Raw genomic sequence first — 14,400 nt, 5'->3', positions numbered from 1 at the left:
TTCACCAAACCCTAACTATAACCTTAACAAATAAGCCACAATGATTACACAAAATGCGGGGGGGAAAAAAGACTTCTCCGTCCTAGAGAAAAAAAAGTTGTCCCTCCCCAGCCCACACCCCCATCTTGCGGGGCTCGGCTCTAGCCCGCAGCGGTGTGCGGTAAGCTCAGTCGACGAGACAGCCACAATGTCAGGCTGCTGTGCATAAAACCTGTGGGATCCCGGAAAGCACCACGAATCCTGGTAAGTTATATCTAGCTGCTGAAGCAAACTGGTTGGCACGTAGCAAGAGGACGCTTTGGATAAAATCACAGCGCTTTCTTTGTAGCAGCTAGCCGAGTTAGCTCTGGCCACGGTATGGGTCAAGACCGCCTTGTTGACCTGCCATTAATCACGGCACTGTGCCTTGTTGTTGTTTATTGTTATTTACAGCTGTTGTGAATAGCTAAGATTACGGTGGGACTGCGTTGTTTTGCCTCAAGTTTGTTTGGCTAGCGTTAGCTTACAGAGCAAGCTAACCTAGCTGCCCAGCTGGCTGCAGTACAGTAAAAAAAAAAAAAAAAATACTATTGAAGAAGTATGTTAGGCGCCACCTGGTGGTAACGCTACAGCCCTACATTCTTTGGGGAACTACTGTCCTAAGTTATTTTTTTACACGATACTGCCCGTTTCGGGGAATTGTTAACGTTAGTTTATATGCTGCTTTTCTTTGGGGAATGGTCATTTTATCACTGATACACCAGATCAATTCCGTCTCTCGGGCGGTGTTAGCTAGCTAGCAACGCGAGTAGCATCCGGCTGCGGCCCGGGAGGAGCCCCGGCATCACGGAAAAGACTAACCCTGCGTTCCAAATCACATACTTCTACTTTTTATTTTTAGTATGTACTGCAGCTGCCCTTACAAAGTATGTGAAGTGTAGTATGCAATATGCATGCGTATGCATACTATTGGGACACACTACATACATCATCCCTGAAGTCCGACTCTCTTGCTCACTTCCGCCGCCGTCCGTAGCGCCACATTTGAATGTTGTTGTCTAAATGCCAGTGCTGTTTCCTACTGCGCTGTCGTCTGTCATATTTCTTATCTTCTGTCTTTCTGTCGCTTCTGCTGTCACTGACCAAGTTTTGTGCGATAAATGTGTCTTGTTGTTTTCCGTATGTTGGCGTGGCTTGTACACGCAACTCAATCAGTGCGACGTAACGTCCGCTGCGCAAAGGATTGTGGGTCAGAATGGCTAGAGCAGCACATAGATATCTATAATAAAGGCTAGATGTCTCGTGGCCGCTGCCGGCCAATGGAGTCGCACACAGTCAGCTCGCTCACCCATAACGTTGTGTGGTAGTGGTGCATGTACTTTTTAACAACCATAACTTGCTCAATTTTCTACCGATTTTCAAACGGTGTGGTTTTTTATAAACGTCAGAGGTGTAGTTATAATACTGCACTTGATTAATAATTATGTTACACTTCTGGTCAAACATTCAGAATTGTAGCCACGTTAATAACGTTTGTAAGAAACCAAACCGTTTGTAAATCCGTCAAGATTTCAGCGAGATAAGAGTATTTATGTTTGTGCAGATCGCTCACCTTCCGTCTGTTACCATAGATTCTGCCAGAGAGCTTGCCTGTGGTAAGATGGCCGCCCGGTGATGACGTTACAGACTCCGCCGAAAGACATCTAGCCTTTATTATAGATATCTATGGAGCAGCATGCTGAAATGCACACTGCTGCGAAATCTGACCGGATGTAGTAGAACATCCGGGTACTCTTGGAATACTGCATCTGACATACTATGTATTAGGACAAACTAATTCTATTTTTCCCCTACTAGATAGTATGGTAGTATGAGTATTGGAACGCAGGGTAAGTCTAACGGAATATACAGGTTGTTCGTATACATAACCTCTAACATCACACACACACATACCAAGATACATACAAGCCTATAAGTCAGTTCTTAAAATCTGTTGTGAAATTACAATAAAAATCTTTATTTCTTTCTTACTTTGTTGAGTAGGGACAGGCTAATACAGGGAATGGGACGAAAGAAGGAGCGTCGAGGAGAGGGGGACAGTGTTTGTTAGCTAGCTAGCCTATCGCTGTTTAACTTGGCTCGATATTTTTCAGAAGAAGTTGACTAAAGGCTGAATTATGCTTCTGCTTAATTCAGCAGAAGCATAATTCGGGGGTTGTGCGACCGCCGCAGAGCCTTGCCGCGCGCCTCCCAAAAATTGTAACTACACGGACCCTACGCAGCCCCACAAGAGCTGCGATTGGTCCGCCGAAGTACATCATTTCTGGCATTTCGTTGCAACTGGCATCACATCCTGTTGTTGTGCCGGCCGGCAGCGCCATTTTTAAAACAACTGTTGTGTCTCGACTCATCGGTTGTGTTTGAAAACTTTGGAGAATGCTGGATCTCGCGGAAGAACGCCTGGCCGAGAAGGTGCACAAGTAGCCGCACCTATACGACTCGTCCTCTCGCCATTACAAAGACGTACAGAAGAGCAGCGACCATATGTCACAGGGTCTACGTTGGCGGGCGGAGAATTGTTCAGTGTGTTTCACAGCGGTATGTTGGACACACACGCGCTGCGTAGGAAATGCGTGCTTTGCACAACCCCCGTACGCTCTTCTTACGCAGAAGCATGATTCAGCCTTAAGGGTTTTGTGAAAATGTTTAAATTAACATCAGCCACCTTCTCCTTCCTTTTCTTCTTTGTAAGCGGTTGGCAAACCGGCATACTGCCACGTACAGCACCAGAGTGTGGATTGGTAGATTGGTAGGGGGAAAAAAAACACCAGTGAACTTGAACAAATATCTGTACTTTGCGAAAAACACATGCTAAGTAGCGAGATAGACGTGCACGTTCCCATCATTTTTGCTTTATTTCATTTTATTTTTTCCCGTTGTTCCTACTTTCATCATGTAAGGGGCTTTTTTTCACGCCAGTGGTTTCTCTGGGACTGCAGCTGGATACTACTGAGCAAACCACAGCATCTGTTCACCATTTCGCAAACAAAAACAATCCCCTGAATTACTGTGTTGTCATTTCTGTGCATCTTAGTAAACGAAATGCCCTTTTCAATACTTGAAAATCATTTGTGTGCTTTGAGAACTGGTACAAAATTATTATTTTGACGAACATGATGCCAAACTCTTGAACTGTGTGTGATGTTACGTAATCTCTTCCTGGTGTGTGGTGGCAGTGTTTGGATAGATGGAGTTGGGATCATTCAAGTTCCTTTTTTTTTTTTTTTTTTTTTTTTATAGTAATGTGGGAATCACAGTTTTGACACATGAGAGGAATTCCTATGGGACATCTGGCTATGTAGTAGGTGAAGATCGACACCTCCAGCGATCTTCATATTGACGGTTTTGCATTTCGGATTCACACCGAAAAATATGACATCTTAAGAATCCAGTGGGACAGTGCTTCACATTTTCATATATTTGGCCCATTAGGTCTAGCTACAAGAGTCGAGCCACTCTAGTTAGCTAGTAGGGATGTGACCTACTCTGTGTAACCATCAACTTGACTGGTGAAATACTACTGCTTGAAATTTGCCAGGTGATTTCCCTCCTTAATTCCCCTCATTTCCTTCACTTGCATCTTGCGGATCCAGCTCGATCCACAGGGTGGCGCTGTAGCCTTCCTGAGGTAAGCTGCTCTTTCCTTGGTGGGATGAAATATGGTGGCAGGCGCCTACTACCTCTGTGCCAGTGCAGGTGTGTGTTCTACACACTGGTGATAGCATATTTATTTTTGTTAATTTAGGCTTTTGTTTAATTGTTACAAGCGGAATGAGTAAGATTTGTCTGTTGTGGTTTGTAAACACAACATTCAAATTTGCCTCCCCCCTCCTTGGCTGAGCTAACTACCAACAATGAGTTTCGTTTCCTACGATGGTGATGGAATGATGTCCCAAATCAAAATGTAAAATATTCCATCACCATCCTATGAAATTTTTTTTAGCCAGTTGGCACCTGCTTGTCCAAAATAAAACAGGCCAATACCATGGCACTCTTCATCCTCATCCTCTCCTTCAGTGCAACATGTATATTTAATCTGAATATATGGCATTCACGTTTTGACTGTACTTACACTATATGGACTAGGGTATTCTTTGTTCAGTTCACTTTGTCTTTTGGTGGTTGTGGATGCTGCTCTGCCTTATAAAGATGGCTTAATAAATTGATATTTAGATGTTGTGGAAACTAAAGGGTCGTTTTTTTGTTTTGCATTCCTTAGCACAAATTTGCATGTGCATGTGTGTGGGGAAAGGGATGAGTAAAGCGCTGGTTGACTGTGTCATCTTTGGGTTTACCTCAGGCCAGAGAATGACCAAGGAACATGATGGAGGGTCCCAGGGTTGTCCCAGTTTCAGTAGTTGCAGACAGACATAGATCAGATGTCAAACTCAAGGCATATTCAAACCGTATTGATGGCCGAAACAGTCCACAAGTCCATCAGAGTCTCTGTACACACAAACAAATGAGCACAGTTGGATTTTTGAAACGTGTCAGTCTACGTTTGCGTGGTCTGTTAAACCTACTAAAATGAGAGAAAAGCCAGTCTCTATGATGTACCCAATGAACATCATGACAAAGGGGGCGAATGCCAGAAGATTACAAAATGCCCTCACAAGACATCACTTTCAAATGTCTTTTTTTTCTCTCTCTTGGAGGAGAAGAGTTTGAGGCTGTCTCGTGCATGTAGCAACCTCTTTGTGAAAGGTATGTGTGAAACATTTCCACTTTCTACCCTCTGAAAATGATTGACCTGTAAAATAACAGCAAATCGGATGTGCAGTATGTCAAACAAACAATACACAGTCGGTGACCTGCTATAGTATTGGATTACAGTGAAGCTATGTAGCTACACCAGCGAAAAAGTGTCTCAAACTCAATACATCGAAAACCAGATGAATTTTGAGCTCAAGGGCTTTGGTTCCCAAATCATGCACCCAGCCACATGTGAAAAAGTTGTAGGCCTCCATACTTTGGTATCTGTTTTGTGATCTTGCAGCAGTTTTCTGTGTCCACAGAGTCAACAGCCAGCAAATCATTAATTTCCTGAGAAGAATAATCTGATTTGTTCCATCGTATCTCTGTTACTTCTGACTGACATCTATTGATGTCACAGGTGGCACTTTTGGGAAGGATCATGGGAGACGTGATGTGGTTGCAAACAACCTAGTGCTCAACAGTTTCCATGGTAGCAACTTTTTTGATGTAGTTAGTGAGGAACTAGTTCTGCAAAGTTTAAAGGAATACTTTACCTCACGGCAACTCTGAAGCTGTCTTATTTACACAATGTATTATGTGCATTTGAAATACATGTTTTAGTTCTTTCAAAAAAAATCCTAAGTTGTGTATTTCAAATGCACATGATACACTATGTAAATCAAACAGCTTCAGAGTTCTTGTAAGATTTATTTTTCACTTTGACAGAGCTAGGCTAATGACTCTTTAAGCTAACATGAAGTGCTGCCCATAGGAACTGACCCGCGGGATGTAGAGAGGTGAAAACGGTATTGAACATCTTGTCTCTTGTCTGAATAAGTCGTTAAAAGGGCATTTTTCCCAAAATGTTGGAGTATTCCTTTAAACAAAGCATTAATGCGAAGAACTGCTTGCTCTTGCATGTTTGTCCACATATCACAGCCAAATTGGAAACAATGTGTGTTTTGTTGGACTGTAGCAGAGCAGACGTTTCATAAGTCTTTTGAACTACAGCATGCTGAGACTGGCCAGAGAGATTTTAGCACATTCTAGCCACATCCTAAATTCCCAGTATCAGTCAACATCTGTCCACAGTTTTATGCTCCCCATCACAATTACAACAGCCAGCACTGTCCTTTCCGGACTCTGTCCCCAGCAATCTTAATTGTCACCACTATGAGATTCTGCCATGTTAAAGACCTGACAGGCAGGACCATGTGTCTAGCACAAACTGTTCTGCAAATGCAGGGGCTAATTCTGTCTTGTGACCAGCTCTAGCCCAGCCAAGCTCATGATCATCAGTTTTGTGTTCTATCTTACCTTAGATAGTATTTATTTTTGTCTGGTGTGAGAACCCTAGGGAAGGGCTGCCCTGTTAGATTGCTGCATCACTCTGGGTCATGGTTGGGTATATTTATGGCTTTATGTCTGTTCCCCTTTCAAGACTCCTGTAAAGCCTCTACTTGGCAGTTGGGTAGGGGTGCTGCCCTGGTCTCTTGGACCATTACGTTGACCATCTGAGGCTTGGGCTTAGGCTTGGCTGCATCTATTGCCTTTTTTTTTTTTTTTTTTTTTTTTTTGCAGGATAGAAGTAGCATAGCTCTTTTATGGCATAGCTTAATGCATAGCTGACAGAGATTGCAGTCAAGAAACAGAGGGGCAGAGACAGTGAGGCTGGCGGCCAGAGCAGCGAGTATGTGGTCAGCATTATAGCTGTGCATGTAGCAGAGCAATGTGTTTACAGTTTAGGCCAGAGTTGGCAACTATGTGCCATGGAGGGGCTTGGAGGTTTCATTACAACCAAAAACCACACCAGGTAATTTCGCTGATCAGTTCTTCCTCTCTGCTTGAAGGTGAGTTAATGAGCGGCACATAGTTGCCTACCTGTAAATCTTAAAACTCCTCAAGACCCAAGCCATTTTCCTGTGTTTCTTGCTCCAAGTGAAGGGGGTGAGCCACAACGAGTGAGCCTAATGTAACCAGGTTCACTTATGGTGGACTGGCCGGCTCATTTTATTGACGTCTCAGCTACTTGTGAACAGAGAACAGAGAAATGTCTGGCTGCTGGGTCTCTCCAGTTTTGTGCCATCTGAAGTAGCTGTCCTACCTGGCCATCTACGTGGGTTCTGTCCTTGTTTTCTGTAAACATTCGGCAAAGTATGGACTCGTCTTTGCTTGGAGTTTTCTTAAGTTGTTGATCCCTGTGGGGAAATTCATCTCCTGCATTTAACCATCCTAACTAGTGGGGGCAGTGGGCAGCCACCGTGCAGCACCCAGGGACTAATTCCAATTCATAGCCAGTGCCCTGGTGAAGTGCACTGATAGGAGAATTAACCTAACATACACAACCAACAGGTTTTTTTGGTGGTTTTGCCAAGTGGCCAAAGTGGCCAAAGCTATGTAGACTAGTTAAGTGTGCTGTGTGCCACTACTTGTTGTTTTGTGTCTTGCCAGTCTGTGCTTTTTTATTCTTCCTCAGTTGGCTAGTCCTTTGAGCTACATAAACTAGAGCGTGATCAGAATCATCAATATAGTCTATCACAGAGCTGAGGCTCTTTAAGCCAGTTGTGTATTAGAAGGGGACAGGAGACGGGAAAAGTGTTCACAGCCCAAACATGATTTGGAATAGGGTCGGAGCTCGAGACCGGTTTTCCTCTGTTTATTGGGAGGCGAGTCACTGTTAGAGGTCAGCTTGAAGCAACTCACTGTTAGAGGTCAGCTTGAATCAAGTCACATTGTATCATTAGAGTGATGTATTCCAATATGAGGGACAAATTCTGTGACATACTGTATTTGTGTTGCATGTCCTTGGGATGTGAAAGTTTCTGGCTCTTCTAGCCTGAATGTCAGTTCTATTTCCCAGAAATGGGGAGGAGAATTGGTGGATGCAGTGTCTCCTAAGTTGTCCATCTCCCAGAATGGTGTGGCTATGCTCCTTCAGCAGTCGAAGCCCTATTCTATCTGGTCAAGCACAAATGACAGTGAGAGGAACAAATACAGGGCCCTGATACAGGCAACCTCTTTAGTGCTTGGACTCAGTGTATAACATATAACATGCTCTATAAATGTGTTTTCCACCAGATAGCCTAATAATTGTGTTCTGCTGATGCGGCCAAACACAAGCGATTTGTCCCAGCAGTGAAGATATTTAGTCTGAAGCCCTGTTTCCCTGAATTTGTGCAAGTCCAAGGTATCAGCATCACACTGATGCGTGGTCTGTTGCCATAGACAAGGGAAAAGTAAATATTTACAGCTCAACAATTTGATTCAGTTTAAGTCATTTCTGGGAATTAGTGAATTCATGCATAATGCTTCACATTTTCCATGTTTTATCTTGCTATAAATATTCTTGCAATATCCACATTAGAGTGCATAAAGTAAGTCTATTCCAGTGGACCTCTGTTGGTTACTTCTAACAACAGACATAATTCCATGGGTGAGTTGTTTAGATCTTGCGGACACATGAGGCTTTATGTAAAATTTGGTATTAAATTGACAAATGCATCCCACCAGTTAGGCTAGTCGGTTAATCTTTGCTAATACAAAATAAGTTGGCTTGTGCTTTTTTGCCTAACAAAAGTAATCCTGGTTGCACGGTATGGTATTATTAGAAGAGGAAGTGTGAGAAACATGGCATGTGCTTGTTATCAGCACGGGGAAAATCGAGTCACTTAAATATCGCAGTTTCCTTTTTAATGAATTTTAAATACATGTTTTTATTACTGAATCGATTGAAGTAAAAAATATTGGTATCATATGAAACTAGATGACCCAAGGAATTTGTTGGCACCAAGCATGTCATGCGAGGTTGCCGGCAAAGGGACTAAAAGTGCAATAGATAATAATATCGAATCGCAAAACTTAAGAATTGCAATACATATCAAATCCACACCCAAGTATTATGACAGTATTGAATCAGGAGATAGATATATTGTCCACTACCATTCACATTGATACCTAATGGTACCCAAGATCTATTGGCACTTTTGCCTGTCTGTAATAACACACAATGTAATTTCAGTTATAAAAACTAAGCCTTAACTTCTCAGTTTGAGCATTATTTATTTCCAACATTTTTTTTTATTTAATTACATTTTGTTGTAACACACCACCCAAAATAAACCCCCTCCCTGCCTCCCTCTCCCCTCCAACACCTGTCTCTACAACCTCCAACCTATCCCACTCATATAGTCCCCAACTAGCTGTAGAGAGGTAGCCAGCAAGCTGTGATAACCCTCCGTGACTCTCTCCGCTGCCCAACCCTTTGTAAAAGGGAGTTTGGCCCAAGGGGGGGTGACATGGAAAGGGCTGAGCCATCAGTTTAGTTGATTCAGTCCATTCAGGGCTTAAAACATAAACAGAAAGACCTTAAAACCAGTCCGAAAGGGTATTGCGAGCCAGTGAAGGGAGGCTACAATAGGACTCATATGGTCCCTCTTCTTGGAACCAGTCAGAAGCCTGGCCATGGTATTTTGGACCAGTTGCAGGCGGGACAAGGACGACTGAAGTCTGAAGCTGTAAGGAACTGGATTTTGCTACTGCCTTGTTAAATTTAATGGTAGGATAAAAGATCACGCCAAGGTTCTTAGCATAGCACTCAAGGTCGGTGGACAGTGGACCTAAGCTGTTGGTGATCAGTTTAATGTAATGGAGTCCTGGGGGCCAAAAGGAACGACTTGGGATTTGTTCTCATTGAGCGCGTTTACATGCACACCATATCCCTGTATTATTTGAAATATCCACAATCTTCCGGTTTCACACAAGTCATGTAAACACGCACCAAACCCGATTAAGGTCATATTCTAGTTGGAGAAAATTCCGAATAAGACCCCTGGCGTTTGCTTGTTCCAACCAGAATATTGTGCCATGTAAACACCTTAATCGGAAGATGCCCCGTACCGGAATATACAGTTACGTCTGCGCACGCTTGATTCTCTTGGGGTGTCTTTGTTGGTGTTGTTACTGCAAGCGGGGAGAACGACATGGTGAACAGCATGGCAAAAAGCAGCAAGAGCCAGCATTTTTGGAGTGAGGAGGAGACTGCAGTCTGCCTTCAGCTAATGAAAGACATAAATATCATGGAGTATCGATGGGAGAAAACACAGAAATAGCGAGAGCTTCTTCTTCTACTACTTCTTCTTCTGTATTTCCGGCAGACAAGACGCCTATACACCTACTGCTGTCCCCCACAGCTGAGTGTCACATTATGTAAGAGAGTGGAATACACCGAAACACGGGAATATTCCAGTTGCTGCAGCGCACATAAACACCTTTTTCGGAAAATTACCTTAACTGGAATATTGACCCGAATCGGAATATGGTGTGTATGTAAACATAGCCAATGTGTCTGTGCTTTCATCCTCATTCACATCCTGAGGAGGGCCAAACAAAGAAATGTGACAGGGCACCTACTCACATTAGGGCCATTTGCTCCGTATCGTATTAAAGCAAAAATGCCCCCCTCACCAGTCCCGTGCTGGCCTGCACTCGCATTACCTAAAGCCCAAACGCGCTGGAGCGCGATTGCCCCCGGTATGCACATCATCACATTGAAATACGATAACACGCATGGCCCGACATCATCATAAATCAGTATAGTTCAAATACATTCATCATGTCTTCCTTTTAACTAAAAGACGACACAGACAACATGGTTGATTGTTGATTGCGCAATGCGACAATTCGCCGGTTATTGTGCTGTGCGCACAAAACGGTTTTGCAGAGGCAGGAGGAAACAGGGAGGGACGGTCATGATTCATGCCGTATCCACGTTTGCACGCTGCGTGCGTGACCGTGCATGTGCTCGTGCATAAACGCCCATACCGTACTGGAGCACACCCCCTCCAACCGTGCTAGAGCGGGGGAAGTGTACTGTGTTCAAGCACGGAATGGAGCGATCACACTAGTCAAATAATCTGGATTTTGGGGTCAAACGTGCTTGGGCACGGTACAAACAGAGTAATGTGAGTAGCCTCAGAGACACTCACCCCTCTCTCCGGGGTGTTTGTTGTAGCATATTCATCACCAGGGACACCTTTCAACCAGAGGTTTGAACTGTGTGAGCCAGCCCAGAGGTGATGAGCATTGTGGGGTAGTAGTCATGCTCTCTCTTTTTCTCTCTTTACTCTCACCCAGATGCAAATTTGCAACAAGCAGTAAAGGAGGGATGTTTAGAAAGGCTCATAAGAAATCTTATCAGTATTTATTTGAATTCACAACACAACCCACTCTCAAGGTACTGAAATTTGGCACCAATTGATCAAATGTCAATAGGTACTCGGTATGAATGAATTTGTGTACCAAGCCCCACTATGCGAGGGCTTGTTTTGGCTGATTTCTGTGTTGACATGTCATAAAACACTTTTTTTTACTTTGGTCATCTACCGATGCCTAATAAATCAGACAGTATTTCCTACAGATCTGAAAATATATGTGTTGGAGTAGGTTTACTATTAGATAAGATCTGAACTTGTATGACCTGAAATATTGAAGTGACATTTTAAATTATTCCTGTGTGCACAAATAATGACATAACTGGTAAAACTGAACAGTCTTTTCACTCAGTCACAGTTAATGCATATCATTACTAGTTTATACAACTGGTAATTGAAGCTGGACCCAAATACCAACATGGATGTGTTCTTAGTTTTCCAGAATGTTAGTCAGTGTAAATGTGGAGGGCATTCGTGACTTGACTGACCTTATGCTGTTGCTCCCTCTCAGCCTTAGATTATTTGAAATAACTGCACTGCACAGTTAATGCATATCATTCTTAAAATATTATTTTTGTAAAAACTACGTATTTAGACTGTGATGAGTTGATGATTTTGTTTTTCTTTTTTATCCCCACCCTCAGGTCTTGATATATCAAGAAAACAACGGCAGAGAGCTGAACGAAGATTGGAAATATTTTTTTTTTATTTTTTAACAACTCAAAGACAGACAATTGGTTGACAGGACTGTCATACTGAATCCCATGTGGAAACAACTTTGTGAATGCCTGGATTGATTACCACCCCTTTTCACTGACTGAAGATTAATGCCATCAGTACAAGGACAGTATCATAATTTGATCATGGATAAACACAACTCCCAGGATAGTGGGGCATCAAAACAGCTTGGTGCAGAGTCAAGTGCCTTCATCTGCACTGAGTGTGGTGATGGTTTCAGCCAGTACCCTAATGTCTTGACCCATATGGCCATTCATGGACCTTTGGAGTCATTTTCCTTAGATGGCTCATCCAATGGATTTGAAGTCCCTCGAGAATATGTGCTACAGGAAAATGGTACTTTGACTGTAATAAATGGCTTTGCCCAGTCACTTAATGCCTCTGTCAAACCGGTATCTCCTGGTGTCCTGCCAACACATTTCCCACCCCCCACCAAATCAGTGTCTCCAACTGTTCTGCCACATTCCTCTATTTATCGAGATGTGTTAAGGTCAAGGCCAACAGAGGCAAGCCTAAACTTGGACAAATCTCGTCAGGGCCATTACCGTTGTGAAATTTGTAGTCGATCATTTAACAATCAGCTGAGTTTACATCGTCACCAACAGTACCGAAACACAGAGCGAGGTTACAAGTGCACATTGTGCTGCAAAATCTTTGAAGGCAGAGAGGACTTCAAGAAGCACCTACAAGACCATGCACATGAACGGTTTTACTGCTGTGGACATTGTGGAAAGCGATTCCTCAAAGTGGATGCACTGAATTCTCATCAAAAAGAATATCACCTCTCCACCAAGGTTAAACCCCTGGGCAAGTCTGAGAATTATCAGGAGAGAAGGGTTGAGAAAACATATCCTTGTAAGAAATGTAAGTTAAATTTTTTCTGGCTGTCAGATTTTCAGACCCACTCACTTTACCATTGCAAGGGAAAGGAACCCGGTGCAACACCGGCACCAGAAATTGAAATGAAATCTAAGACACCAGAAGCTCCACAACATGAAAAGCCTCACAGTAATGGCGCATCTACTGAAGTGATGAATGTAGAGAGTAAAGCCCTTAAAGATACAAGCAATGCAGTTGATACTGATTCATCTTTTACACCATATAGATGTGGTTTATGTGGGGACCGTTTCCAGAAATTGACAGCCCTGAAGGAGCACCATCTCACACATCAGACTCAGGAAGAAATAGACCAGTTGAATCAAGAATCACAAAAAGCATTGAAGCGAAGAGTGGGAAATAAAGGCAGACGTGGAAGGAGGGGTAATCCCAATGCGAAACTGCATCCTTGCAAACACTGTCATCGTGTATTTAATCATTCTAGTAGTTTATCTCGGCACATGAGATACCACAAGGGTACTATGCACACCTGTGTGTTTTGTGGTAGACATTTTCCTCAGCGCTGTGATGTGAGAAGGCATATAGCTATGTATCACAAGCTTGAATTAGAAAAGAAGCCAGGGTTGAAGCACATGGCATTGCATACATCCCCCCAACTTGGTTCTGCCCTAAACTCTTACAAGGAAGGGAAAGACAAGACTTCTTTAGACAATGAACAAACACCAGTAGAAGAAGAGCATGAGCATGAGAACGAGGAACAACCTGAAAAAACAGCTGCTAAAGCTAGGGTAAACTACAAGTGTCAGGAATGTGGGAAGAAGTTTGGGCTGTTGTGTGTCTACCAGAGGCATTTGCGCTACCACAAAAAGGAGCCTAGTGAGACACACAAGTGCCCCAAATGTCCAGCTCTCTTCAGGAATTCCTCTTCATTGGACCTTCACCTAAAAAATCATCCAAGCTCAAGAGAAGCAGATGTTGGACAATTATCTCACACCACTGGTGCCAGTCAGGATCCTGTTCTAGGTAAGGGCAATGCGGATGATATAGAAGATGACTATATGGATCAAACTCGGGATGAAAAAGGCGCCTCCACTGAGGTTCTCTATGAATGCACTGAGTGCACTGAGACATTCTCATGCCTAGAGACATTTCTTCAGCACCAGACTTCTCATGGCTCAGAGAAGTCTGGGTAACTTGTATGTTGAACCTGACGTGTTTTCATTCTTCACCCACTAACTATGTAATTGCCAAGAATCAAGCCTTTGGGCTTTGCTAGTCCATTGCAAATCATGACAAATAACTGCACACATGAAAATAAAATGACTCTACAAGTTGTTTTTTATATATACTTTGATTGGCATAAGGAGGAGGACGTGCTAATGTATTTGTGGGTGGCTTTTGGTACAACTGCTGACAACTCACTGGTTTGCCATAAATAAAATGATGACCAAAAAGTAAGTATTAGGCACATACCATTTACTTCTGAGGTAGTCTACAGATAAAAGAAGTGTGTGTGTGTGTGTGTGTGAGAGAGAGAGAGAGAGAGTGAGAGTGAGTGAGTGAGTGAGAGAGACACACACACACACAACCTTGACATACTAGTCTGATTTTTGTGAAACTGAGGAAATATTTAAACCAAGTATTCTTCTACCAGCTAATCAAGTAGTTAATTTTAAATCTATCATGTTTAGGTTAAAAATGAGTACCTTGCTTTACACTTTTTTTCACACTATTTTGCTGTCATGTATCATACACTTGCAGATTTTTGCCAGTTCAATGTGATGTGAAATTATGTTCATGCATACAAGAATATAATTCTTGAATGAAACAACATGGTCATGGAGTGGATTCATAATTGTGTAATTAAAGTTGTACAAAATAA

General features: G+C 42.8%; 2 protein-coding genes across 2 annotated transcripts in view; one reads left to right on the top strand and one right to left on the bottom strand.

Annotated features, from left to right (window-relative positions):
* Positions 1-1,115, bottom strand: part of LOC115374475 (trypsin-3-like) — a 26,007-nt gene extending 24,892 nt beyond the window's left edge. Inside the window, exon 1 of the mRNA XM_030073430.1 lies at positions 967-1,115. The gene's annotated coding sequence lies outside the window, so the exon portion shown is untranslated. The remainder of the gene's footprint in view (positions 1-966) is intronic.
* Positions 89-14,400, top strand: si:dkeyp-84f3.5 (zinc finger protein 184). The gene is made up of 2 exons (XM_030073373.1): positions 89-243; positions 11,588-14,400. Exon 2 carries the CDS (start codon positions 11,771-11,773, stop codon positions 13,709-13,711), a length of 1,941 nt encoding a protein of 646 aa, XP_029929233.1. The 5' UTR covers positions 89-243; positions 11,588-11,770; the 3' UTR covers positions 13,712-14,400.

This window comes from Myripristis murdjan, chromosome 16 (genome assembly GCF_902150065.1).
Source record: "Myripristis murdjan chromosome 16, fMyrMur1.1, whole genome shotgun sequence".
In the NCBI taxonomy this organism is placed as follows: domain Eukaryota; kingdom Metazoa; phylum Chordata; class Actinopteri; order Holocentriformes; family Holocentridae; genus Myripristis; species Myripristis murdjan.
Note: the sequence above shows the minus strand (reverse complement) of the source record. Positions and strands in the feature narration are given on the sequence as shown.